The sequence below is a fragment of the Sciurus carolinensis genome, chromosome 3 (assembly GCF_902686445.1).
Source record: "Sciurus carolinensis chromosome 3, mSciCar1.2, whole genome shotgun sequence".
Classification (NCBI taxonomy): domain Eukaryota; kingdom Metazoa; phylum Chordata; class Mammalia; order Rodentia; family Sciuridae; genus Sciurus; species Sciurus carolinensis.
In genome coordinates, this window is record NC_062215.1 from 31,880,557 (window position 1) to 31,908,536 (window position 27,980).

The 27,980-nt window shown below is 51.0% G+C and overlaps 1 protein-coding gene across 2 annotated transcripts in view; it reads left to right on the plus strand.

Annotated features, from left to right (window-relative positions):
• The window catches only part of Akap1 (A-kinase anchoring protein 1), a 53,604-nt gene extending 27,339 nt beyond the window's left edge, over positions 1-26,265 (plus strand). For both annotated transcript variants that reach the window (XM_047546264.1, XM_047546263.1), the window contains 10 exons: positions 13,013-14,633; positions 17,196-17,329; positions 18,886-19,012; positions 19,565-19,692; positions 21,139-21,316; positions 22,310-22,460; positions 22,842-22,909; positions 24,259-24,332; positions 24,708-24,770; positions 25,232-26,265. In XM_047546264.1, the coding sequence (XP_047402220.1) occupies positions 13,037-14,633; positions 17,196-17,329; positions 18,886-19,012; positions 19,565-19,692; positions 21,139-21,316; positions 22,310-22,460; positions 22,842-22,909; positions 24,259-24,332; positions 24,708-24,770; positions 25,232-25,306 (2,595 nt within the window). In that variant the 5' untranslated portion in view covers positions 13,013-13,036 and the 3' untranslated portion in view covers positions 25,307-26,265. The remainder of the gene's footprint in view (positions 1-13,012; positions 14,634-17,195; positions 17,330-18,885; positions 19,013-19,564; positions 19,693-21,138; positions 21,317-22,309; positions 22,461-22,841; positions 22,910-24,258; positions 24,333-24,707; positions 24,771-25,231) is intronic.
• The last annotated feature ends 1,715 nt before the right edge of the window (positions 26,266-27,980 follow it).

Here is a 27,980-nt window from a genome sequence, read left to right on the forward strand (position 1 = left end):
TGAGCTGCAAGCAAGCATCTCCTTAATCCTTTAATCCTTACACCTCGGAGCATCCCTGGAACTGGAGGTCATTCTGGATTGTTTCAGTGAGGGGTAGAGAAACAAGAAACAAGACCTGGTTTTAACCAGGTCTCCCGGAGGGCTTTTGTGAGAAGAACCAAGGAATATTCTTAATTCCTTGGGTTTTTTTCTTTCTGCTGCTTTCTAGCAGATGTTGTAGTGAAGTTGTGTATGTCATCATCAGCAGTCTGAGCACTGGCTTTCCAGTAATAAGTAGCTTTCAGGGTGTCCTTCTCCTTAACTTTCTTTCTCTCTTCCTAAGTGCTAGCAGTTTTATTCTGTCTGGGTCTTTTTAATCTGGACATGTCTGCAGCTCGTTTGGTAGTTTACAGCCGTAGGTAGTAAACATTGTGTTCCCCATCCTGTAATACTGGCTGGTCGTGTTCACTTAACCGAGTGTCACTAAGGTCTTATTTGCACTTGGGAACAAAGCAGGGCACCCAGGTGAGTTCTAGAAGTTAAAGTATGCAGAGCTTGGAGCCAGTTAGATTTATTTCACCTCTGGGCTTAGTGGCAAGAACCTTGGACTTGGCGTAGTTCTTAGTGCTGACCTGTTTAGGCAGACCTGTTGACCCTCTGGGGTGTCAGTTTCCTCAACCGGTAAAGGAGGATTGGTGAACGTTAATGGTATTCAGGTTTTGTCCCGGGAGCCCTGGAGTTAGAACAGGGTGCCTGGGGGCTGCTGGAGGATTGTGTTTGGGCTGCTGTCCTGGACAGCTCAGGTCAAGAACATTTTCAGCATCAAGGTTCTTTCTGACAACACTGGTCTAATATGTTCTTTGCCCACCTCTAAAAGTTTAATTGCTAGCTGGGCATGGTAGCACACGGCATAAACCCAGCAACTGGGACGATTGAGACAGGAGAATTGTAAGTTCCAGGCCAGTCTCGAACCCTGTCTCAAAAAATAAAGGACTGGACGTGTAGCTCAGTGGTAAAGTATCCCTGCATTCAATTGCCAGTCCTGCAACATTGAAACAAAAAAGTGACTGACTTATAAATCTCTTAAACAACATGTGTTTGGGTTTAGGCTTCCATAGTCCATAAGCCCATCAGCTTTCTTTCTTTCCATGACATGATAAGCAAGTTCTGGTCTACACTTAGGAGTGATCAATTATGAAACAGTTTGGGAAAGGAGCTTAGTGAGGGGCTGGGGACATGAGCATGAAGCAGAAGGGCCAGGCCTTTAGAGAGCTGTGGTGCTTCAAGAGCCTGTTTATTAGCATGAAGGTCTTTTTGGTTCTCTTATTTCTCTGGTCTCTAAAAGGCAAATGTTATTAGATCTGCTACTTTACGTGATGACTTCCTGTAGGACCCTAGTGTGGGCCCTCAGTTAAGCCGGGTTGGATTTTTATTGTTCCCTCCTGTCTATTTAAACATTAGGGAATGTTTTTCTGTATTTACAGAAGGCATTGGAGAGAGCGGGGCCATAATGCTGATCCTGAATGAGGAGGGGCTTTATTTCAGCTGCCATCTCATCCAGTCTTGGCTGTGCTTTGTTTGAACCTTGCTAGACTGGCCTTTGACATGTAGTGTGAGATCTATATTTTTCCCCTTTGAGCCAGATGTAACAGATGCATAACAGACACCTGTTGCACCTACTGGCACTTTAGGAAGGTTATTTTTATTAATTTCGAGATGGGTCTCACTGTGTTGCTCCAGCTACCCTTGCATTCCTGGGCTCAAGCAGTCCTCCTGCCTCTATCTCCTGAGTATCTGAGACTACAGTTTTGTGCCACCATAATTGACTAGGAGGGGATTTTTTTTTTTTTTTCTTTTTCTGTTTTGAACAATGCTGTTTTTATATTCTCAACTCTGAGGTTAAGTATCTCAAGTTTATAGATGAGGAAACTGAGTCCCTGAAGAGGGCAAGCTGATCCCAGAGGGCTGGGCTGGTCGGGTTTTTTGTTTTTGTTTTTGTTTTGCCCGCACTGGCCTCTAACTTGTGATCCTCCTGCCTCAGCCTCCCAAGTGGGTGAGTAGGTGGTGTGCTCCACTGTGCCTGCCTAGGCTAACTTTTGACCTATGTCAGGAAACCCTCTCCCTCCCCACTATATCTGCCCTATATCTCTTCTCCCTTTACCTCATGCTCAGAGGCTGTTTCTTATTTACTGCCCCATTATCACTTGGTCCTCATCCAGAAAATAAAAGTGGGTTTTTAAAGAATTAAAACTGCTTATCTCACAAACCAAGTCTGTTCTGAGTTGTTTAGGTCTCATTACAACCCTATGAGGGAGTTATTCTTATTCCCATTTTACAGGAAACCGAAGTTCATGATCTTAACTCGTATCTTTCCAAAGTCATCTTTGGCCATACGCTTTTGAAATGGGCAAGTGATGTCTGTGAATAAGATGCCTTAGAGACTAGGTAGCTGTGCCTTAAGGTCTGGGAAACTGCCTTGAAGACTGAGCAGGTTGAAAAGACAACCTTGAAGACTCATTCTCTAGCTAATAATAACGCGGCCTGTCAGACCTCACATGGAGGTCATGAGACCATCCCCTGGCCCTCAACAGGCTGTCACCCAGGAGTCGCCTAGTCCTGGTTGGAGGAGGCAGCGAGTTCTGTCCCAGCCCCCACCCCTTCTCTCTGCCCTTGACCTGGGTGTGCCTTTGTGAGGACCAGGGACAGCAGCTCTACTGAAGGTAGCTCCAACTTCTGTGATTCTTCTTGCCCCTCTGACAAAAAAGTGTCTCCCAACTTACTGAGCTTCCTAGGAGAGAGCAGCACTTGTTTATGTATGGGCCTGGAGCTGTCTGTAGGAGAAACGGCAGGGCTGAGAATAATCTCCCTGCTTTGTCCTTTGACTTTGGTGTGGCCCACTCGGCCAAGCATGTGCTGGTGCTATTTTTAGCAGGTGGCATCCTTTAGGAGAGCCAAGTGCTTGTGGCTGCAGTGTCCAAGACAGGTCCTGCTGCCACCGCCGCCTAATCAGGAGAGGGAAGAGAATAAGCCACCCTAGAAACTGCCATGGCCTGTGTGGATGGGTTGGCTGCTTAAGAGGCCTCTGGGGCTGCCTTTTCTATTCTGGGTCTGTGGCAGGGGCCCAAGGCCGCCTCCTGGGCCAGGCAGGCATGTGGCTTGAGGCTGTCCAGTGAGCCGGGGAGCCCCGGGTCAGGACTGCTGCCCTGGGGAGTGAGGACCCCCGTTGCTGGTTTCTCAGGAAACCTTGTAACCCTGTTTTCATGTGAAGTCGCTCAACCTAAGGGCCAGCCACTAAGTGGACAAAAAACTCTTAAACCTGGCTTGATTGGCAATCTGATTACTGGTGTCTTCTGGCTTAAACCAAGGTAGTCTGGAAGGAGGCAAAACCATGGTCCCTAGTGGGAACTCTTTGCTGGGAAGCTACCAAGGCTGAAGAGGGGTGAAAAAACTGAAAAACAAGTTTGTTCCCCCTGCTCTTCCCCCTGCCCTCCCCCCCCCCCACTGCACGCCTCTCCTTTTCTCCCCCTCCCCTTTCTTCCCTCTCCCCCACCTTTCTCTTTCTGTCTGCTGCCAACTCCCGCCCATCTATCTGTTTCTGATTAAGAAAGCTTAGTGCCATATAAGGCCCTCAGTTGCCTATGGTTTATGTTGGCTGGAGAGCAAGGTTGTTTTTGTGAAGTATGATTCAAAGAAGCGGCAAGGGCTCACAGGGGCTGTGTGTGTGGGTATTCGCCCACCCCTAGGGGCTGGAGCGCCTTATTGGAGCAGACTGATTTGATGGGGGACAGGGCTGAGGGTATGGGGCCGCACTGGTCCCCTAAGCTAAAGTGCAGTACGGCTGCAGGGCTTCCCAGCAAAAACACGTGCTGAGAACTCAAAGTAAAAAGCGAGCCCCTGTTTCCCACACAGAATACCTGTCATGGCCCCAGCCAAGGGCATCTTGTTTCTGGAATAGATTTTTTTTTTTTGATGGTGCTGGGGATCTACCCCAGAACCTCATGCATGCTAAGCAAGGGGTCCACCACTGAGCTGTATCCCTCGCCCTCTGGAAGAGATTCGGGAAGCAGCTTGTATTTATGAATTAAGAATGGCAGCCCTGGGGCTGGGGAGATAGCTCAGCTGGTAGAGTGCTTGCCTCACAAGCACAAGGCCCTGAGTTTGATCCCCAGTACCACAAAAAAAAAAAAAAAAAAAAAAAAAAAGAATGACAGCCCTTTGGGCCAGTGAGTTTTCCCTCAAGAGGGAGTCCTGGGACCCCGGTACCTCCTGGTGCTTGGGTTCTATCTTGAGCACCACTTCTGCAGGGGTGCTGAGGAGCCAGTCCTCTGGCAGCAGCAGAGCTCAGACCCCTTCTTGGTGTCTCGAGTCAGCCCCACTTGTTCCTGGCTTAGGACTTGGGCACATGTTCACCCTGCCTGGAACTTTCTCCCCCTCCCTCCCGCCTTCCCCCAGGTGCTGGCATGGCTCCTTACTTTTCTAGCTCTGATACCACTTCTTCCAAGAGGCAGTCCCTCGATTCCCCCCACGTTCTCCCCAGACATACTTCCCTCCTAAATGCCCTCCCCAGTCTTTCTTATCTAAATCAGGGTACACAGAAAGGACTGAGGGGACGTTTCTCAGCCCTGCCACTTTGCTGCTACACACAGGACTGTGTATTTAATTCACTACACGTGCAGGGGATGCCTTAGGGTCCCATTCTCTGAGCTAGCTGAGACAGGCTGCAGTATATTACATTAGTTTCTGAATCCTCTCTGTAATGTCTTATTATCTGAAATTTGAATCCCTGTCCCTCCCTCCACCCTTGCTTCCTGAGAACTCTTTCCCTTGTGTCACTTATGGAACCACCCAGCTGACAGTGGGTATTAAAATCATTCTTAAGTGACCAGCCCCAAGGGGGGGTCCTGCTACCTGATGCTGGCTAGCCTCAGTGAGGTGGGGAAACCTTTGCCTTCGTTCTGAAAAGGTCCATCAGCAAGCGCGTTCTCCTTTGGGTTATTATTGCTATGTCAGTGGGAAGTTTGAGGGTATCTGAAGTGAAATTGGCATCAGCTATTATGGAAAAGAAAACATTGTAAGTTTGTATATAGATGAGTTGACCCTCATGTGTAGTATTGTGGTTAACAAGAAACACATAAAACCGTGTGGTGGTGTTGTATATAGCTTTAGAAGGAATTTTCAGTCACAGTGTTGCTTATAGAAAGACATGACTTTTTGAGCATCACAGATTCAGAAAGATACTCCTTTGCTAGGGATGTAGCTCAGTGGTGGAGTGGTCAGTGGAGAGAGAGAGAGAGAGAGAGAGAGAGAGAGAGAGAGGGAGAGAGGAAGAAAGGAAGAAAGGAATCTTTCCTTTTCCTCCCAGTGTAGAGGTAGCACACTCTGGCCAAGTTACTCTTCCAAGCATATATTGTAATAAACATTGCTTACGACTGCAGAGTTTGTCGTTCTCCTTTCTTTCTTGTCTCCTCCTTTCTCCTCTTCTAGTTAATTCCCTTACTTTTGCTCACTCTTTATATCTCTAACCCGCTCCTTGACTCTCCCCTGAGCCGCTGCCACTGCTGTGGAACTTGTGCCACTGGTGGTAAGCTGTTCTCGCTGTGTTAACAGCCCATTTCTGCCGAACAGTTGCGTGTTTTCTTGGGAAGCATCCCTTTCCCCGGCTCTGGGGATTTCCTCTGCCTTTGACTTGTGTTCTTTCTTGGATCTGATGCAACCTCGTTTCTTGGTGGAGCACATTCTTCAGAAAAAGAATATGCGCAGGGGTGGGTGGCCAGGAAGAAGCCAGCTGATGCCTGCAGAAGGGCAGGCACCTCTGAAGGCGTGCACAAGAGTGAGTGGCTGAACACAGGAAGTCGGTGGAGAGTAGGCACAGAGAGCTGGGCTGGTAGGTTCTTTCCACCTGACCAAGCAGAAGTGCTGGCTTTACTTTGAGGTCTGGATCTGGGAACCAGGGAGTGCAAATGGGTATTGAATGAAATTCTGCCTATGAATGGGGCCATCCAAGCCTCTTGGTGCCTATAATGGTAGTATTCAGGCTACTCTCCACCCCAGGACATTAGAACATCCTAGTCTAGATAAATGGGCACCCCCGTTTTGTTTGTTCCCCTGTGCCAGAAGGGCACTTACCTGTCTCTCGGACCAGCCTTTGAGTTGGTCCATGGCAGAAGGTGGCGTAATAAGCTCGATTATTGTTTTTGCCTCCCAAGTAACTGTGAAAAGATTGAAAGTGCCTCACAGTCAGCACTTCATCTCACTCATTTCTGTCCCGTGTGCTTGGTACCCTGTAGGTGCCAATAAATATCTGTAGAATAGAAATTGCCCTCTTAAACCTTTATGTGATTTCTTGTTGGTACTGCAGTCTGCTGGCTGGAAATCATGGTCTCATCTCTGCCTCCTGAAGGTAGCAGCATGAAGGGGCCTTCGCCATGCGCCGTCTTTTCTGATTTCTCCTGAAGGCACATGCTGTCTTTATTGGCATTCACTTGCCATCAGATCCCTGCTTGTACCTTTTGGTTCCAGCCTTCTGTGGTCACGGACTGGAACTCGTGTACCCAGGAGGACATTCCTGTGTCTATTTTGTCACCAGCCTCAGAAGCCTGACGGAATTCACTTGTAAAGCCAGATGGTTGCCAAGAGCCTGAAGTGAGAGGCGGGGTGGACAGGACACGGTCTTCAGAGTTTTCTAAAACCACACCCCTATTCCCAGGTGAAGCAGTTGGAAGACCTTGGCAGGAGACGCTGATGCCCTTTCCCCTATGGCTCGAGAAGGGCGAGGACCTGCCATAGGCCTGGTCAGCAGAGAGAGGGAATGGCTCAATACCCTTGTGTGGCTCCCCTTATTATACCAAGTTTTCCAGACCAGAAGTTAGTTTAATTTCTGACTGGACTGGAGGAGGAAGAGTCCATGTCCAGATAGGATGTTGGGCTTCTAGCTTTTCTCACCTGGTACTAGCGTTTGGTTCTAGACTCTGGTGTTCCGTTTGGGTCAGAGATGGCTTTGCTGAGCAGGTTCTCCCACCCAGATGTTGGGTTAAGCCTCAGGCCTCCTGCACAGAGGGCTGGAAGCATGTTCCGTGCCATCCTGACAGCTGGCCAGCCTAGGAGGACCAGAGCTGCCCCCAGAGTGTGCCTGGCTTAGCTGTACCAGCTCGCCTGTGCTCTGTGGGGCCATCACAATGGAGGGTGTGGGGACATCCTGGGCAGGCCCTCGCAGCCCCACTGTGAGCTAACATGGAATCTTGAGAGTGCCCTCATGAGTCACAGCTCGCTTAGGCCCCGAGGATGAAAGGAACACCGGGGCTGGGCCAAGACCAGCACACCTGAGGCATGGCTCCAGCGCTCTGATTCCTGGGCCCAGCCATGCTGCCGCAGGAGAGTGGCCCCGGCTCACCATCGCCCCCCACCCTCAGTGGCAGGACTGCACACTGCGCGCAAGGTAGGCTATGGCCTTGCGGCCTTTGTCCAGCCCAGCAGCACCCCTAGAACTGTACTGTGCAGTAAGTGGCCATCAGCTGCGTGTGGCTATTTAAATTAACTTTAAATAAAATTAGAAATTCGAGCTGGGGAGATAGCTCAGTCAGTAGAGTGCTTGCCTTGCAAGCATAAGGCCCTGGGTTCCATCCCCAGCACTGCAAAAAAAAAAAGAAAAAGGAAAAAAGAAATTCAGTTCTTCAGTCACTCTTGTCACATTTCAAGTGCTCAGTAAACCCCTGTGGCTGCCAGTATTGGATAGCAGTTGCCTCAGGAGCATTGCCCCAACCATTGCCTCTGGTGACCTGCTCCACCTTGACCCTGCCACAGCTCTGCGGATTGGTGTAGTTCCCGTTGCCTTGACCGGAGAGGTCAGACTCCTGTCTGGCCCTTTACCAACTCTTTAGCGTCCACTCCTGGGACTTGTTCTGGCGCAACTCTGGGCCTTGCTGCCCTCTCCCACCTTTCAAGGCAGTAGAACCTTCCTTTGTTTCGCCTTGCCTTCCCCTTATTGTGGCCTGGGAAAATCCTGCCCTTCGAGCGCTGTCCTGGGCTCTCTTGGTTTCCTTCTTGCTGCTCGTAGTGTGGGGCTTGCAAGTGAGAGAGGTCGAGTCTTCCGCCTGGATTGGGGCTTCTGTGTGGCAGTGCACATGTACTTGGATGTGAGAGTAAGGTGGACAGCTGTGATCCGATGAGGGCCTGGGAGAACACCTCTAGTTCAGCAAGAGGCACTCATGTGGACAGGGAAAGATCTCCGAGAGTGTGAGGCTCCTGCGCCTGGCTCACAGCCTGCCGCTTCTCTGAATGCTGGGGCAGAGCACTGGGCTTTTCATTCCGATTCCCTGCCAGGGGGAGACCTGCCCTCAGTGACAGCTTGCTGTGCCGGGCACTCTGTTGGTGGGGTGTCTTGGGCAGGCACCTTCCTGGTGGTCAACACCCTGGTACAGCCATTGGCAACGTGAACATTGGGATGGTGGCAGAAATGTTCCCATTCCAGTTGAGAGGCTGTGTAAGTGTTCGTTCAGAACACACAGTGGATGTGGGTTTGCTGACCAGGTCCAAGCCCAGAATAAACTTGGACTGTTGGCTCCTTACTGTTGTTTTTATGATTGACTTGCCTGTCAATTAGGCGCAGCCCTGTTTCACAGTAACTGCAGCCAAATTGACTTAGTCACTGGGACCAACACTTTTTTGTACTGTTCCCAGGGTTTTGTTTTCTTGTTTAGCAGAAGGCTCTAGACTGCAGTTACTGGGTTGGGAATGAGTGGGTTACTTCTCCAAAGGCTGTTCTGAGAAGCTGCAGGTACCTCTTGAGGGGAAAAAAGGGCTCCTTTTAGAACCTGGAGTGAGGAGAATGCGAGGGCCTGTGGCTGTAGCGCGTGCCTCCTTCAGCTCTGTGTGACCGCTTGGCAGTGAGCCACGTGCATCTATTCCTTGGCAAATGGACCTGCTAAAAATAAGCAGGCAGCTATTTAATTCCAACAGATTCAAAATAGCTGAGAGTTCTCCCCGCCAACCCGAGGGCAGGGCTCTGCGGCATCCTGTGGGCAGCTTCCCCTGGCTGCAGGGAGAAGGTGTCCTGGGAGGCAGCTTCCAGCTAGATTGCGAGCTTGAGCACTTTGGGACCCTGGTGTTCAATCCACGTAAACCCTGAGAAATTCAGGTTTAAACACAAAACACCCGGGCTAGGGGAGGCACTGGGTTCGATCCTCAGCACCACATAAAAATAAGTAAATAAATAAAATAAAGGTGTTATGTTCATCTACAACTTAAAAAAAAATTTAAAAACCCAAAAAACAAAAAATAAAACACCCAGTACATAGATGGCAGCTCAGTCTACCAGAGAAGGAAAGCCTCGTGAGGCTGAAGGAGTGCATGTGTGTATGTGCGAGCAGCCCTGGGTGGACATTTGGGAGAGGTTGGAGCATCATATGCCACCTCCAGTTGGCCTATCAGACCGTCAGTTGGGGAATATGGCAAAAAGTCTGCTTGACTGACATGAGATGCCTCCAGTGAGGAAGCGAGAGGCCAGCCATTTTCTGACTGGTGGGAAACGAGATTTTGGGAAGGGGCATCAGATGCCTCCTGGCAGTGGGCACCTTTCGTGAGACCCCACGAGGCTTGATGTGCTGAAAGCAACACCTTGTGCAGGTGGCTGCTGATCCCAGGGGAGCTGTTCTTGGTGGAGGGTGCCTCCTATCACTAATCACAATGCTCAGGTAGCAAGAAAAAATAAATCCAGTCCATGTCTAGGCTCTCTGGGGAGATCCATGAGATATGCCTCTGTTCTTGAGTGTGACAGCGTACTGGGAGAACCAGAGCCATGTCCTACGCAGATGTGGTGACTCCTGGTTCCTTAGCAGTGGGTCTCTAACTCTACCCTTTAAGGGGTGGAGGCTGGAGAATGGTGGGCAACAGGAATCCCAGTGGATCTTTCTGGATTTTATTGATTGGGTGTTCTCAGGTTGGCAGTTTTAATGACTTCTAGGAAACCTTCCTGTCACAGCAGTAGGTCTCTGGCATGGAAATGTCACAGCAACCGTGTTTCTTGGGCTATAGTCTCAGCTGAGTAGCTATAGCTGACTTTCTGCTGGAGTGAAAGCGCTGGGGGCTTAGGACCTCAATTTCCAGGGAGCAACCTGGGCTGAGACTTGGGTGGGTGAGTGGCAGTGGTGGCCTGGTGTGCTACAGAGTGGCAGGCAGGGCCTGTGTCGTGATTCCAGGCAGCTGGTTCTGGGTGTTCTGTCAGTGAGGACTGAGAACAGAGCTGATGATATGGAGAGAGGACAGTGACGTGGTGGGCTGAGGACTGGATCAGTGTGGATCACCCAGGGTGCAGGACCCAGGCCACTGGAGGGTGTATTTGTGTGTTGGGCCTCTCCCTATATAAGTGTAGCCAGCTTCTCGAGAGGTGGGGTGGTGTCACCAGCAGCTGCTGGAGAAGCCGGACTCTGGGGATCAACTTTGACCTCTGAATGGGCAGGGCTCCTTCTAGCTGGTTTGGGAGGCATTTTGTGTCTTGGGGAACAACCCCTCCCTCACACACTCCAATTTGAATCTGCAGCCTTGGGCCTTGGTGTGTTAAGTGGGGAGACTCCCTTCTATGGGGGTGGTTGCTAGGGTTTGTTTTCTTGATATCATTTCGTTTAATATTTTTCCTAAGATCAGAGAATTGCTAGAATATGGTGGGAATCCCAGTTACAAACCCTGCTAAAAAGGAATTGCTGCGGGGCATGGTGGCGCGTGCCTGTGATCCCAGCTACTCCGGAGGCTGAGGAAAGGGGAGTCACGAGTTTGAGGCCTACCTGGGCAACATCTTGAGACCTTGCCTCCAAATAAAATTTTAAAAGAGCTGGGCCTGTAGTTCAGTGGCTGGGTGCTTCCCTGGCATGTGCAAGTCCACTGAGTTCAATCCCTAGCACTGTTTTTTTTAAAAGGGGGTACAGGAGGATTCCCTAGTTAATAAGGAATCAGAATCTAAATTTACTGGCGTGGGTTCAGCCCAGCTCTACTTCCTGTTAGCCTGCCCTGCTGGGTAGGACTTGCTCTGTGCCAGCAGGCCATGGGCTCACCCTAGCGCACCCGTCCCCGTCTTTCTTTCCCATCTCTAATTGTCTTTCCTCTTTTATATGAAGGACACCGAACATGAAGCAAATATAAAGCAAATCTCCTTTAATCTACTTTTTTTGGGAGAAAGTGATTTTTAAACTTAACTACACATTGGAAATCATCTGGGCTTAAAACAGAAACTAAAGAACTGGTGTTGATTCTTATCCCTCAGAGATTCTGATTTGGCCTTGAACTTTTTCTTTCTGTTTTGTTTTTTTTGATGGTCCTGGGGATTGAACCCAGGGCCTTACTGAGCTATATCCCCATCTTGGCCTTGGATTTTTAAAAGCTCCCCCAGTAATGCTATTGTGGATCCAAATTGGTGAACCACTATGAAAATTTTTGTGTATTTTTTAAGAAATCTAAAAAAAAAAAAAAAACAAAGGTATTCCAACTAATAAATGAATGCATCAAGGTTACAGGATACAAAATCAAAGTGCAGAAACTTTTCTTCACCCCAGCAGGATGGCCAGGGGTGTGTCCTTCCTGGTTTTTCCATGGGATTATGTGAGTATAGACATTGCCTACACAGTAGTCTCTAACTTCTGTTTTCTGCTTTTTCCATGTCAGTACATGAAACCAACTTTTTTATTGTACTGTGGATTGAACCCAGGGTGCTTAACACTGAGCCACATCTCCAGGCCTTTTAAAATTTTATTTAGAGAGAAGTTCTTGCCGAGTTGCTTAGGGCCTCGCTACGTTGCTGAGGCTGGCCTTGAACTCACTGTCTTCCTGCCTCAGTGTCCTGAGCCATTGGGATTACATGTGCCACCACGCCTGGCAAAACCAACTTCTTTTTCTAACCCTAATATATCTACTCATGGATTCCACAATATATTTAGTAGTGATTTCCCCTGAAAGGTTAATTCCAATTTTGTTTCAAATGATACACTAGTGGGCATTCTTATATAGACCTCGGCCTACGCAGAGGGGTTTTTTTGTTTTGTTTCGTTTTGTTTTTAAAAAGCTTACAGTGTGGGGCTGGGGTTGTGGCTCAGTGGTGGAGCGCTTGCCTTGCATGTGTGGGGCACTGGGTTTGATCCTCAGCACCACATAAAAAAATAAATAAATAAAATAAGGGTCCATCTAAAAGAATTAAAAAAAAAAAAAAAGCTTACAGTGTGGGATTTTGGGTCATAGGGTATTGCTTACAAGGTTTTATGAGCTGTTAACTAAAACTCTCCAAAAAGGTAGTACAAACTTCCCCTTTTCCCATCCAATGCATCTTCCCCACAAGTCCACTAACTAGTGATTTTCAGATTTGATGTGGAATCGAGGCTGAGTTCCCGTTCATGACCTTGAGTTTATTTTAACCTTCAAGGTAATACATTCCTTGTATTACCAAGTGGTTGAGGATTAAGTGATACAAAGGAGAGCATCGAGCGAGGTTGGGCATTTGTGAAGTGATAAGGTAGCGTCATTGAAGCCTTCCACCCCGGGTTAGTTATAAAGTCTGCTTAGCCCTGCTCTGTACTTTCCAATCTCATTGCTTCATCTTCAGATATTACCAAGGATGCTCATTTTTAAACATGGAGGGACTTCCTCGAGATGACCTCCCTGTACTCCCTCATGCCCAGCACTTTGGGGGCAGAGCACATCTCCTAGCTTTGCTTCTAACTGTAATATGCTCGTGACTCCTCTGGGCATCTTAAAATGCAGCTCTGATTGGGTAGGTCTGGGGTGGGCAAGGCACTGCATTTCTAGCAGGTTCCCTGGTGATGTTCAGGGCTCTGGTCCCTGGACTGTACTTTGATAAGAAAGGTCCTAGAGCATTGGTTCCCAGCCTTCAGCTGAATGTCAGAATGGCCCAGAGAGTGCTAAAGCATTGACGTTTCTTACCTCTGCAACAAAAGGCAAACCCAGACGAAACCCACCGTGTTTGTGTGCAGTGCCTGTGCCCTCCTCCCTGGCCCTCGTAACACCAGTTCTCTCCCTTTCTCCCTGCTTTTCCCAGGCATAACTACTTCGGGCCTCCAGGATGGCAATCCATTTCCGTTCACTCTTCCCCTTGGCATTGCCTGGAATGTTGGCGCTCCTCGGCTGGTGGTGGTTTTTCTCCCGTAAAAAAGAGCAGGTGAGCAGCAATGATAAACCGGTGGAGTCTGGTGCTGTGGTGCTGAGGGCCAGCCCCAACATCAAGAAATCGCCCCCCATGGAAGAGGCCTGTCCTGGAGTTGTGTCCACACCTCCCAGTGTCACACAGCCACTAGAAAAGGAACAGTCCGCTGCTAGCAAGCCCTCCGTGGAGCCCCCAGCCTCGCTGCGCACACACCTGACCTGTCGCAGATCAGAGTCCTCAGGCTGCCTCCCTAACACCACAGACTCGAGATCTCAACCAGGAACACGCAAAGACGACAGCGCAAAGGTGGAACTCGCCCTGATGGGTGATGAAGCCAGATCTCTTCCTCTCGAGTGTCCCCTCCCATCTCCCAAGGATGTTCTGTTCCCCCACGAAGCCGTTGAGGTGTGTAAGCGAGAGGTGGTGTTCAGTAAGGTGCCAGGGAGGGGCTGGCCTGGCCAGTCTGTGTGCGCTGCAGAGAAGTATGGCCCCGGGGACAAGGCAAGAGAGACAGGTGGAGCCGAGGGGACCGGCGATGCAGTGCTGGGGGAGAGTGGGCTTGAAGAAGGCCTGTTGTCGCAGGAGCGTGTCTCAGAATTAGAGAACAGCAAGGCCCTCAGCCTCGCCCCGCCAGGAGGCGGAGGAGAGAAGGGGAGCGGTGGCTCCTTCTCCCCACCCAGAGAAGAGTCCGCAGTCGGGAAGTTGTTAAGTAGCTCTGGCAAGTCGACTCACGCAGAGCTGGCAAAGGATGAAGAGATGCAGGCATCTGAGGTCCGAGACGTGGCAGGAGAACTAGGCAGAAAGGAGAGCTTGGATAAGGAGAGGATTGAGCAGGCTGCTTTCCAGATAATCTCCCAGGTGATCTCGGAAGCGACCGAAGAGGTGCTGGCCAGCACGGGGGGCAAGATGGCAGGTCAGTTATATCAGGCCTCAGGCAGTCAGACTCGAGGACAGGAGGAGAACTGTACCCCAGCCAGCCAGAAAACTGCCCTGCAGCAAGACACTGCAGAGGCTGCTCCAATCATAGTGGGGTCAGCTGCTGGCCTAGCGGACTCTGCCCTTCCCTCGCCAGGCCCACCAGCAGAGGACCTGCCATCACCAAAGACCTATGTGAGCTGCCTGAGCAGCCCGCTGTCCAGCCCCACCAAGGACAGGAAACCAAAGAACTCCGCACACCCCATCTCCCTGGCCCCTTGCCCACCTCCAGCAACCCCCCTCAGAGAGTCACTGGATGAGGCTTGCATCCTGGCGGGAGATGCCACCTGTGTTACCTGTGCGTCAGACAGCCAGAGTGCTCCTTCCACGGCCGCCTCGGAGCAGTGCTCAGATTCCGTCAGCACTTCAGGGCTCGAAGACTCTTGCACAGAGACCAACTCAAGCCCCAGGGACAAGGCTGTCACCCCGCCACTGCCAGATAGTACTGTGCCCTTCAGTAACGGGGTGCTGAAAGGGGAGTTGTCAGACTTGGGGGCTGAAGACGGATGGACCGTGGACCCAGAAGCAGATCACTCGGGAGGTAGGTGGGTCTCGGGTGCTCACTTGGAGGATCGGGGAGGGCTTCCTTTATTTGTTAGGGAAAAGATGCTAGCCTGTCCCTCCCTGCGACCCCTTCTGCAGCAAAGTAAAGGTGCTCTTGAACTCTGTCCCAGTGTGCCTGCAGAGAGTCAGGCGTGGCAGAGAGCTGGTGGGTACCTGAGAAGTCAGGCTGTCCTGACACCCCAAAGCCATGGGAGCTGTCACTCGGCTCACCAGCCAGGGAGCCTCCTTAGCCCTTCAGAAGGACCCAGTTTAAAGTAGGGTCACCAGTTAGCCTTGGTGTGTTCCCTCTTCTCAGAGCCCTAACTCTTAGTGGGTCTTTAATGGAGAGGCCTCCTTAGCTTATCTCCCCCGAGGGCCAGGTCTGGGCTAGTGTTTCTTAATGGTTGACCTCCTTTTAATCCTGTGCTTGTTCCATGTCTTCACCTGCTTTCCTTCTCCAGAAGCTCTTACAGGGTAAGTGTCCCATGAACAGCCACAGCCTTGAGTCCCTGGGGAGGCTCAAGTGCTCCTCCGTTGTCGCTCTCACCTATTCCTTCACAGAGTCTCAGCCATTTTTTTTCTGTGCAGCTGCAGTTCCACCCCGGGAAAGAGGGGCACTTTGATAACGAAGTGTCACTGGGTTTTTCGAGTGCTGACCCCAGCGTAGACAGTTCAGACCGCTAACTTACAGGTCAGCAGCTCCTGGCCCTGCTTCTGTGGCTCTCCCCGGGATATTTTCATGTATTTCAGAGAATGTCATGACTTCCCAAGTGGCTCTCTGATTTGTTTGTCCTGGAGCTCTTCCCTACCATTTCAGCTCCATCCAGGAAGCTTGGACTCTTTCTAAGGCGTTTGACTGCTTTGAGCAGCATCTGCTGTACATAACACTGGTCTGTCACTGCAGGATGCTGTTGACCGAGACCACTATTGTTTACTATACGTCTAAAAGAAAATACTGCTGCCAATCATGATTGTGGAGGGCCAGATACCATAAAATGTCCTAACATTAAAATGCTTTTTAAAATATGGTGTCTTAAAATGGGTGAAAAAAAAGTTTGGATTTTTGTTGTTGTTGTTTTTGTTTTTTAAAGAACTTCCCTTTGCCTGTTGCCCATCAGCTTAATTAGTGAGTCCATCTGTGTTGCGTCAACTTCAGGTTGATCATTCTAGCTGCTCTGATGTGTCGAGGACTTCTGAGTGTAACTTTACAGAACAGGATGCTCTGAGTCTCCTGTGATAGGTGGAGAAGTTTCAGGATGGCTGTTCGGTCCAGAGCCTTGTGACACCACCCATCCAGTGCTCAGTGGGTGCTGAGCACCAGGCTAGGGTTCTCATGTTAACCTTGCTTTGAGCATGAGGAAGTTGAAGCTAAGGGAACTGGAAGCTGGCCTTCGAATGCAGCTTGCTACACTCCTGGTGTGGTTCTGAGCCACTCCTGGGTGCCATTGGGGTACAGGTATTGGCCCTTCCAGTTCTGTTGGATGGAGGCTGAAAATGAGCAGAGCCCTCGTCAGCGTGTCCTGCTTCAGTAAGCTGTGGAGCAGCTCCAAAAGGGGTTTTCCCTGCTAGAAGCCTATATTCTGAGCTGCTGGTTGAGGGAGAAGAGGTGACCCTGAGGTTATTTTTCTGGGAGCAGACTCTTAAGCCTTAGTCCTTTGCATCCAGACAGTGCATGGATTGTTTGCCAGAGGCTTATGTCTAGGGTTTGGGAAAACCTTACAAAAAATAACCTAATCAGTCGACTCCTGGGAGTGATGTATTTCTAGGTATCCAGTTGTCCATATTTAAGCCAGAGCCGTTCTCTTAAGCTGCGTGGACCCCTGCTTTTCTGCAGTGGTTCCTTTGCTGTGGCCTGGAGAGTGCAACAGCTCAAGCTGGTGCCAGGGTCCCCCTTCCCATCGTGCTCTTGGGAATGAGCTTAGCTCCATCTTTTGAACAGAGAATATTTGAGCCCCAAAGAGAATTCCGAGCTGCACAAGCCGGGCCTAAGCCAGGAAAGAAGGCTCTCCTTCCTTTGTCCACATCTGGCAGAGAAACAAGTGGGCCCTGATCAGGGGTGACAAGCCAAAGAGACTTCCTTATTCTGTTTGGCCCCAGGCCACTGCCTGGGAGCCCAGGCCTGAGGCCTCGGGGAGTAGAGACTTTTGGTCTGAAGAGGGGCTGGGACACTTGGAAGGGTGAGATGGTTGTGAGGTGGCAGTCCAGATCAGCTCCCAGGACCATGTGGACCAGTGGAGTGTCCCCTCCCCCACCTGTGGACTCCCCTCCCTGGACGCAAAGTTGGTCTCTTTCCTGTTCACCACTTGTGTCTGTTCCAGCAGCTGTGGCTGGTGCAGCTGCCAAATAAGCAAGTGGGACTGTAAGTGACAGGCTAAAATTAGGTGTATTGATACCTCTAGTCCTTCTTTCATTGGGATTTCTCTGGGCCTTCTAGAATGAGTTAATAGTCACCTGCCAAGTGTGGGGGGTGGGGGCACTCCCAGTAATGTGGATTCTGGAAGTCGTGGGTATTGACGGCTCTGAGCCGGGTCTGTGTGTGCATGCTGCTTCCTTCCTGTAGGTTCCGACGGGAACAGCATGGATTCTGTGGATAGCTGTTGCAGCCTCAGGAAGGCTGACAGTTTCCAGAATGCCCAGGCAGGCTCCAACCCTAAAAAGGTTGACCTCATCATCTGGGAGATCGAGGTGCCAAAGGTAAGGGAGGCTGCATCCCCTGGGGCCGAGTTCTGTGGCAAGCCTAAGTTCCCTGCTGCCCAGGGTGGGGGAGGCCAGTGAACCAGAAGGGGCCCCTAATGAGCTAAAGGCCTGAAGTTTGCCAAGATTCAGAATGTGCTGTGGATGGATTCTTCCAGTGGCCTTCAGAGCATCTTACCCTTGTCCTCCTCTAAATCTCAGGCCTGTCCCCTCCCCATCTCCTCTTGAATGTGCTGGGGCTGGACTCTGCCTGCAGATTTGCTAATGCAAATGAAGTTGAGGACTGGGGCAACCAGGCCCCCTCTAGCTCTCCCGTGTGAAGTGCATTTTATAATCAAGCAAAGCATAAACCCGCATTTCAGAGGCACTTGAATGGCATAGAAATGTATGAAGAAAATAAAAACCAGTTCTAATCCTACCCTTGAGAGTGACTGCAAAGACTTAATTCCTTCTCGTTTCACACCCTGTGGTTTTTAAACAAAACTGAGATTGTGTTGCTTTAATTAATATTTTAAAGTATTTAACAATTTAATTTACTTGTTATTCTTTGGAAACATAATTCTAACTGCATTCTTCATTGTGTGAATGTCAGTTTGCCTCACCAGTACCGAGTAACTGAGTTGCCCCAGCAGTTTCTAAACTCACTATTATAACGTAATAACTTATTAGTTTGATCTTTATGTTTATCTCCGGGGCTCAAAAATAATTGGCAGGCTGCTTGGGCTGCTTTCTCCCAGGGCACTTGGCTCTGTGCAGAGGTGGAGACCTGGTTGGCCCTGAGCTCTGAGGCAGGATGGCCGTGTTGACCCCGGGCTGCTGGCTCCCATGTTGGTTTCCTCCCCTGGTCACCTTGTTGTCATGCCCTCTGTGAACACTGGTTGCAAGGCAGGCCTCGGTGAGGAGGGACGGTGTCCTCGTCGCCCTGCTGGGGAGGGGTCGTTTGGGATTGTTCTGGAGCTTGTCTTACATCATGGCTAAGTTTGGCTTCTGCCTGCCTGCCTTGAACTCTGGCACACTGGGCACTTCTGCATGCCTTATGCTCCAGAGGTTCCAGGCCACTGTCCCTTGAGTAAGAACCCAAGTGTCCTCAGGCCTTTACTTGCCAACAGAGCCCTTTATCTTTGGTCCTGAGTGGACATGGAGAAGCAGGGCTCTGAGGAATCACAGTCGGCCCTTCTGCTGCTGAAACTGCTCACTTGTGAGCTGGAGGAGGTGCTGCTTCCCTTAAGTCGTCTCGGTCTGGCGGGATGAAGTGGGAGCTGCTGGGCCCTGCAACCAGACTGCCTTCTTCAGCTGCTTAGCAGCTGTGTGACCTGGGCTGGGTTCCTTAGCCTCTCTGGGTTTGTTCCTCCTCTGTAAAATGATGATAAAGTTGTCTGTTCCTCAGGTACTGCGAGTGAATGTAAGCGCCTGGAACAGTCCAGGAAAATGTAGGCTGACATAGTAACAGCTAATATGTTTGAGCTTGATCTCATGGAAAATAAAAGTAGGTCTTTGGGATGTGGGGAATTGGTTTCCTGCTAACCCTTCCATCTCTCTCTCTCTCTCCCGGGAAGCACTTAGTTGGTCGGCTAATCGGCAAGCAGGGGCGGTACGTGAGTTTCCTGAAGCAAACTTCTGGTGCCAAGATCTACATCTCAACCCTGCCTTACACCCAGAACATCCAGATCTGCCACATAGAAGGTCAGTGGCACCCGTTACCCTGGGCTTTGTCTTCTTACTGCAGTGTGAGTACATGGAAGCATCTGAGTCCCAGCTGCTGTCCTTTTGGAGTCGGTCTCTGGATAGAAATGGCTTGTTACCCCAGCTGGCGGAAGCACTGGGTGCCTTCCCTCTGGCCTTCTTCCCCAGTTTGGGGACTTGGAGGAGACATGGGTCCTTCCTCACCAGATCTCTGGCCAATAGAGGCATGGGCGGAAGAGCAGGGCCAGGGTCCTGGGTTCATGGTGCCCGTCACCCCACACAGGCTTCCTCACAGAGCAGAAGAGGGCCAGCCCTTTCCCCTCCTCCTGCCTCCCCTTGCATTCACGCCATAGGTCAGAACGACAGAGGTGTCACTTGAAAGGCCTGTGGGCTTAGGCAACCTTCTTCCTGAAGCAAAGCTTAGCATTTTGGCAACTTAAAGATGCCCTTGAACACTAGAAAGTCCTGTGCAGTGGGGCATGTGGGTGAGTCTGTCTCTGCTGTGACTTTTCTCTTTCCCACAGTGATTGTCTTGTCCCCACCCCACTTCAGGCTCTCAGCATCATGTGGACAAAGCTCTGAATTTGATTGGAAAGAAGTTTAAGGAACTGAACCTCACCAACATTTACGCTCCCCCGCTGCCTTCGCTGGCACTGCCCTCTCTACCAATGACGTCCTGGGTAAGCATGCTCCTGGGTCAGCGCACTTGTGGCACCCGTTCCCCCAAGTCGTCCTCCAGAGAGCCACTCCCCAGACTGTGGGCCAAGAAGGCCGTAGGCACACTGCTGTCCCTGCCCTCTCAACTCTGGCTTCCACTGGTCACTTCTGCCTCCAGCCTGTGCTCTCTGGGGATGGGGTAAAATACTGACAAGAAGCCAGCTCCCCTGGCACTGCCATCTGGGTGTATTTTGGGTTTATTTAGGCATTTGCCTAAAAAGGATAGTTCAGCCAGGAGATGGGGTGTGTCTGGACCAGGTTGGGGGCTTCTTAAAGCTGGTGCCGTGTCTAGGATCCCTGCCCTGCACCTGAGGCCTGCCTGGGATTTGTATAGGGCTTATGATGGGTCATTCCATTCCTTTCCATCCTTTCTTCTCATTGAGCCAGGCTAAGTAGTGGCCCTGGAAAAGGATCCCTCCTCCTTCCTTCTTTCCAGGAACTATGTAGGTCATACCCTGTAAAGTCAGAGTTCTCCCCACCAGGAAGCCCCAGTGGGTTAGGAGGAGGAGAGGCTGACTTCTCTAGGGCTTGTGTGCTGGTTTCTCAAGGTCTTTGGGGGCCTGTCACTCATATTCTGCAGCACCTATGCCTTTGGCCCTAGCCAGGCCTCTTCTCACTGGGAGTGGGCATGGCGAGTTCTATGGGCCAAGGACTGTGGATTGCATTGCACACAGATGGGCTGAACTTACTGTTCATGGAAATTGCCCCCTTAAGTTTTGTTTAGGATAATTCAACTAGAGGCCCTTATGTTGTGGGGAAAGGAATGGGGTGTTCCTGTCCTTTCTTGTGAGTGTTTGGAAGTGGGGCAAACCATATTCCTTACTTTACTCCTGAATCGTGGAGATTTTTTTCCCAGGAGGCTTGGGCCTTAGACTTTCCTTAAATTATGGAGTGGTTTGTGTGGATGGTTTCCTTCCCTTGTATTCCGCTTGGCTCAGTGGGACTTGGAGTACCTCTGGGTTTGCAGGGCTGGCATGTGCCCATGGAGGCTAGATTCTTAGCTCTTTTCTCCCTGGGCCACCAGACTTGAAAGTGGAATAGGCACCTTACTGTCTAGAGCCCTACCTGCTGCCTGTAGCCTGGCATCAGGAAAACCATTTCCTGAGGATGAAGGCTTTTAGAGTCCATGGTGACCTCTGCGGGCCTTATCATAGGGCCTGGCTTCTGAGAAGCTACAAGCCAGCCCTGAGGTTAGGCTGCCCCTGATGGCTGCTCAAGGTATTGCAGGATAGCAGCTGCCCTGGCCAAAGTGGTTCTTGGGCTCTGCCTCCTGGGTGTTCTGTTGTTGGGGTTGCTGTGCCTTTTCAAAAATGTGCCAGTTGAGAAACATGTCCTGGGGCCTCGAGGCTTATCCCACATAAGAGGAGAGGAGGATTGATGCCTTGTCCGCCGCCTCTTCCCCTCTGCAGCTCATGCTGCCCGATGGCATCACTGTGGAGGTAATCGTGGTCAACCAGGTCAATGCTGGGCACCTGTTTGTGCAGCAGCACACGCACCCCACCTTCCATGCACTGCGCAGCCTGGACCAGCAGATGTACCTCTGCTACTCTCAGCCTGGAATCCCCACCTTGCCCACCCCCGTGGAAAGTAAGTGCTGTCCTGGGGGCCCGGGAGGGAGGTTCTGGACTCTGGCCAGGCCAGGGAAAGAACCTCGGGGGGCTGCCTCTACTGCCCTTTGTCTTGACCAGGAGGAAGCTGTTCCAGGATCCTTCATGGGACAGCACCCCTGAGTCTCCCAGCTAGCTCAGCTAGGGTTTCCGTTGGCTGACAGAGCAGCAGCCTGGAGTGGAGCTTTAGCACGCAGACTCGGATCCCAGTCCTGCCACTTTATGTCTGTTAAGTGGGGTGATACCGCTTGTTCCAGGAAGTTGGGTTGGATACTCTGTTAATGTGTGAAATATGCATAACGGGATATGATAAAAGAGCCAAAACCCAGCAAACCCAGGCAGCGGGTTGGCCATCCCATGTGACAGGTGAGGGAACTGAGCTTCTAACTTTAAGTCATTTGCTCAGGTAACCCCTGAGCAGGAGCTGGTAGCTACGGATGGTAGCTACCCGGGTGCCTTCCACCACCTGAGGCAAAGGCTAGTTGTTATGGGGCTCAGGCCTGGGAGTGCCCTTCTGGCCAGGCCCTCAATCTGAGTTTCATGGACTGGAGCAAACCCTGGATACCAGGCCACTGATCTCTGCTGCACTCAGAGGCTCTTTCCCTTAGGAATACAAGGCAGACCCTGGCCCACATTCCCTGAGTTTTATGTTACACTTGGTTTACTCTGGTCAATGTCCCTCTTAGGCCTCAGTAAGTTTCAGAATAATGGATCTGGATTGGATGTCTTTTGGTCTGGATAGCTTTGGGGTGTCACACACGCTAGACTGAATTCCCCATGTCCTGCAGCCTTCCTCAGCTCTTCTTGGGCTCTGGGGGAGGCTTTTTTGGGGACTCATGCCATTTCTGTCCCCTACTCATGAGGGATAGACCTCTGAGAAGTAATGCTGGGAGGCACGTAGCAGTGACCAGAATGGCCCTTGGTGCCGCGCCTGGTCCAGGTGTGTCCACACGCTCTTCTTCCTGCTCTGCAGTAACCGTCATCTGTGCCGCCCCTGGTGCGGACGGGGCCTGGTGGCGAGCCCAAGTGGTTGCCTCCTACGAGGAGACCGACGAGGTAGAGATTCGCTACGTGGACTACGGTGGATACAAGAGGGTGAAAGTAGACGTGCTCCGGCAGATTCGGTGAGTGGAGACCCCTCCGGCACAGTCCTGCTTGGTGCCGGGGTGTGGTTCAGTTCGACCCAGCCTTGGATGAGGGTTCATCCTTCCCTCCGGCTGCCTACTATGTTTTAGCAGTCTAAGAAACCAAACTTGGTGACTCACCTCAGCCAAATGGGTTTGAAGGCCTGTCTTGTGAGAGAAACCCCCAAGCATCAGACACGGAGAGGGAGACAGGCTCCCTTTTGAGGCTGATGCAGGAGGGCTGCCCGCCTGCATTCCAGTGTGCCATGAGTGGCCTGCCACGTCATCCTGGGGCGTGGGTGTCAGAAGGTAGATATAACTGACTGGCAATGAAGTCGGCCTTCGAGTCTGAGTTAACTCGTCCCTTTCTTGGCTTTCCAGGTCTGACTTTGTGACCTTGCCATTCCAGGGAGCGGAAGTCCTTCTGGACAGTGTGATGCCCCTGTCAGGTAACAGGTGGGGCCTGGGCTGGGCAGTTCCAAGCAGAGGTCTTCCTTAGAGTCTCGATTTCACCTGGGGGGTTTATACAAATAGTCGCCACCACCATCAGAATTCCTGGTGGAACAGTTTGGAGTTGGGGTCAGGGCCTGAGAACTTGCATTTCTGTCAGGTTCCCAGGTGGAGCTAGTGCTGCTGCTCCGTAGACCACTTTGGGGGTCCACTTTTCTAGACGTAAGGGGCCAGCATTAAGAGGCTTTCAGCAAAAGCACCTTCCTGAACATAGTCCAGACTTGGAGAGGGCATGTGCTGGGTCAGCAGCCCTGCTCAGCTGGGTCACAGATGCTTAGGAGCACCCTGGGGACTTTGCTCTCACTCACGCTGTCTGGTGTCAGGCTGAAAGCATTACCAGAGGGAGGAGGGCTGGCATTACGTAGCCTCCATTCTCTTCTCTGGAAATGGGGATGGCACCTGTCTTTCAAGGCGGCTGTGCAAATTATAAAACCCCAGGGACTGGTGTGTGGAAGGTGGTCAGGTAGCAGCGATGCGTGGCTGTAGGTTTGTGCTCACTCGTCACGCTCTTCCCGGGTTGGCCCCCGTGGGTCTTGTTCTTGCTTGTCTGCAGCAGTGTAAGTGCATTAGAAACACTCCAGTGTAGCCGGAGTCAGCCAAAGCACCCGGCAAGGTCTTGGAGTTTTTCCTTCCTTGCTCTTGCCCAACCTTTCTCTCCATTTCTGTCCAACTGAATGATCTGTCCCAACCCGCTGAAACGCTCCCTCCTTCATGAGACTTTCCCACACCTTCAGAAACACCTGCCTCCCATTCCTCCCACTTCTGCCTTGGGTCTATTCTCGTTGCTTCTGTAACCACCAGAGCAGAATGTGGCCTCAGGGCCTCCTCCACTAGAGAGCGACTGCCCATGCAGGGCCGGCTGTCTGGATTTGAATTCAGCTGCGCACTCTGGGAGCCGGATGACCTCTGGCGGTTGACCTCTGCCTCAGTGTTCTCACCTGTAAAACAGGCGTGACACCTCTCTTCTAGGGTATTGCTGATTTGGTGGAAGAGCTCAGCACTGTTGGTTCCCAGATGGGTGGGGGTGATATTTCCACTGAAAGCAGAGGTTCCCTCCTTTGTCCTCTGTCATTCAGAGGGTGGCACGCATCTGGGATCCTGTGTTTATCCACTGGAGTCCTGTGGAGGTCTAAGCTCTACCTGACAGGTGGCTCCCACGAGCAGTCTCAAGTCCCTGCAGCATCTGAAACTTCCTGCTCAGAATTCGGTGGCGGTCGGGTTGCGTGGGTGACAGGAGTGCTTTGCCTCGATGAGCGTCTAAATGCTGCTTTTCCTTCTCCCCGCCAAGATGACGACCACTTTTCACCTGAGGCAGACGCAGCGATGAGCGAGATGACAGGCAACACGGCGCTTCTGGCGCAGGTGTGTGCTTGTGGTTGACGGTGGGGCCAGCTGGACCGGGTCAGTGGGGAGCCGCCCGCCTCGCTCAGTTAAGAATGGACCTTTCAACTCCTTCCTTTCCACGGCAGGACACTCGGGTCAATGAGCGGCTTCAAAAAGAGGTGTTCAGCTGGGCGTCATGGTGGTCGCCTACGATTCCTGCTGTTTGGGGGATTGAGGGCGGCCTGGGTGACTTGGTGAAACCTTGTCTCCAAATTAAAAGAGGGCTGGGGTGTAGCTCACTGTGGAGCACTTGCCTAGCGTGTGCGAGGCCCTGGGTTCCACCTCATTGCCTCAAAGAATAGAAGTAAAAGAGGGACATGGGGCAGCTTTACACATTTCCTCCCCCTCCTCCAGGTGACAAGTTACAGTCCAACTGGCCTTCCTCTCATTCAGCTGTGGAGTGTGGTTGGAGACGAAGTAAGTCCTGCCCTTCCGTTCGAATTGCCACGCCAGCCACAGTGTGGCTCCGGCTCTGGCATTGCTTCCTCCTCACTAAGCGGAGGGTATAATGATAAGCCAGTGCGCCCGGGAACACTCTGGGTGCCATGATTGGGGTGGTGTGGGAGGGTCATCTGGTGGGTCCAGGCCAGGGGTGCTGCTTAGCATCCTGTAGTGCCCAGAACGTTCCCTCGCAGAATTATCCGAAGTCGTTAGTGCCGCGGTGGAGAAACCCTGCCCTAGGCCTTCTGAAGCTTAGGTGTCCTCAGCCTATTAAAAAGCCCAGCCTCGTGCCAGAGGTGCCGCAGAACACTGAACGGGGTAGCCCCTGTTGGCGTCAGGCCCTGCATGGCGATGGACACTTGGGAAGGAGACTGTGTTGGCTTGAGAATGGCCCCAGGCACCATGGGAAAATCTCTCAAGGGAACTTTGTTTTCTAGGTGGTGCTGATAAACCGGTCACTGGTGGAGCGAGGCCTCGCGCAGTGGGTGGACAGCTACTACTCAAGCCTTTGACCCCGGCTCCTGAGCCACTTCTTGAGTCTTTTTTGCACTGTTGAAATTGGGCTTGGCACTCAAGGCAAAGATTTAACATCAGAGTAATAAACATCGTCCTCTCGAGTCCTCTCTTTCCCCTTCTGTAGGTCCTATCGAGAAGACATTTCCTCTCCGAGGGAAAAGGACAGAACGGCGGGTTCCTTTCAAAGCCATTGGATGGTGTTTGACAAGCCAGCTGGCTCGACCTCATTGACCTAAGCTGGTTAAAATGAAAAATTGAAGAGAAGCGGTCTCAACCAGGTGTCTGTTCCCCTCCGTTCATTCCCGTCTTCTTCCTTCCCACCCTCTCCACCAAAACTCCACAGACTCCAGCAGGCAGGCCACAGGCCGTGTGGTGTGGCTTGCTGCAAAGGGTTTCTTTTACTTCAAAGTCTTTCTTCAGGGAACCAGCCATGGACTGACTGACTGGTACCAGTTCGCTGTACGGCTCAACATAAATGAATTGATGGTGTTTGATCAGTTTTTATACACTTCCTCTAGGTTTCTGGAAACCCAGACTTTTTTAATGCAGGTGTAAATAATGGAGCAATCGTCACACCTCTAGCCCTTGTGATTGGGAAGGGGAACTGTTATCTTGCCAAGCCTGGTTGTAATTTATAACCATTTTCTATTTGTGCAAATTCTGTAAATATATGTTTAAAAATGTATTATTTTGTACAAGAGACACTGGAGAACAAAGGGAACTCAAGGTTTTTCCACACACTTCACCTGTAAGTAGAAATGAATCCTGTAGAGGGCGGCTGCCAATCCTGGCTCCTCTTCCAGGAATTCCAGGGGTTCCTGCATATTGGACAGGTGACTGTCTGGGATAGATTGTCATTTGGGGATTTTTTTGCTGTACACACTTGTTTAAAAAAAAAAAAAAAAAAAAGTAATTCATTGAATACCTTGTAGTGGTGTGTTTGATTCTTTTTTTAGGCTGGCTTCAGCATTGTGCAATTTAAAACTAAATGATATAAATAACTTGACCTTATATAAATCTTGAACTGTATAAACTATAACTTTGAGTCTTTTCTTTTCCCAGTGGTGAAAAATATTGGGGGGGGGGAGTGAAGAGAGGGTGGTCGTGCGTGGGGTGAACTGGAGGGTCCAGCAATGTGCCCCCAGGACTGCAACTGAAGGAGACCCCCAGTTCCTTTTTTTTAGTTGTAGATGGACACATACCTTTATTTTATTTTATTTTATTTATTTATTTATTTTTGCGGTGCTGGGGATCGAACCCAGGGCCTTGTGTTTGCAAGGCAAGCACTCTACCAACTGAGCTATCTCCCCAGCCCACATACCTTTATTTTTATTGATTGATTTTTATGTGGTGCTGAGGATGGAACCCAGTGCCTCACACGTCCCAGGCAAGCGCTCTACCGCTGAGCCACAACCCCAGCCCAGGAGCCCAGTTCTTTGAAGATAGTTTGGCTGAAATTGTCTCTCTGGCCTTTCCCCCTCTTCTTGCCCCACCAGGCGGCAGCCAAGCTTTGACTTCTGCCATTGAATCTCTGATAGAGCCAGATTCTATGCAAAGCTCTGATTTCTGACACCAGTCAGTTGTGCAGTCCGTGCTTTAGTAGATTAGATCGATGATGTCGTTTAGTCTACTTTTGTGATAAGGCTATAGAAAATGCACATATTGAAGAGAGCAGAAGTAGGTACCTAGGCTTGATTCATTGTTCCCACTGCCTTGGGCAAACTACCCGGCCAGTGTCTTCCTAGATTTGGCCCATGCCGCCTGTGCTGTGCCCACACTGCAGGGCAGCAGAGAGTAGAGATGGCCTGAGGGATTTTAGGCAGAAGATATATCCTCTGGAATTCTCTCTGGTGACCAAGCAGCCCACCTCCTGCCCCCTCTTGGAGCATCTCCCAGTCCAACCCAGCAGGCTTAGCTGTCCTTGAGTTCTGCTGTGCCCAAAGGCTGCAGCCGCTGGAGTCTGAGTGGGAGTTGTCCTGTCTTCCCCTCAGTTTCCTTCCTGGTATAATCTCATAAGGCAGTCAAATCTCAGAATGTCCCTGTTATCCAGAGCTGGGCCCCAGCAAGCTCTTCCGTCGTCTCTGCTGTTACCCCTGAGTCCTAGTGGTCATTGGGTGTGACTTTGGCCACACCTTGCAACACCTGGGTCTGAGCCTCAGGTACACAGTCCAGCCTTGCCGCAGTACAAGGGCATCTCTGGGGCCCTCGGACACATTTGAGGAGAGCTGGCAAAGCCTGGTGTACAGATTGGGCTTTGAGGGGTCTTCAGCTGACAGGATTCTGGACAGGGAGGAGGGTGTGGGAGGTCGAGGATGGAGACTGAAGCTCAGGCACTCCTGACAGGACAGAAGAGCTTCCTGTGGGATGGACAAGAGGTGATGGAGGCAGAATCCTCAGGTAAGTCCCTGGCGGCGTGGTGGTGGGAGCGGAGGTGAGGGGCATGGGGTCTTATTCTTTGTGAATGGCTTCACGAAACATGGCTCAGAATTTGGGGGATGAAGCAAGTTGGAAAATGGCGAAGGGCAATGATTCTTTGAACAAATTCTTCCTAGGTTGCTTTTGATTAATTTCCAGGGTTCTGAAAATTGATTTGTGGTCATTTTGCCTGAAAGTTTGTTGCTTTTATCAAAGAGCTAATTTGTGGAGTCCTCTGGGCAAGTTACATTTTAG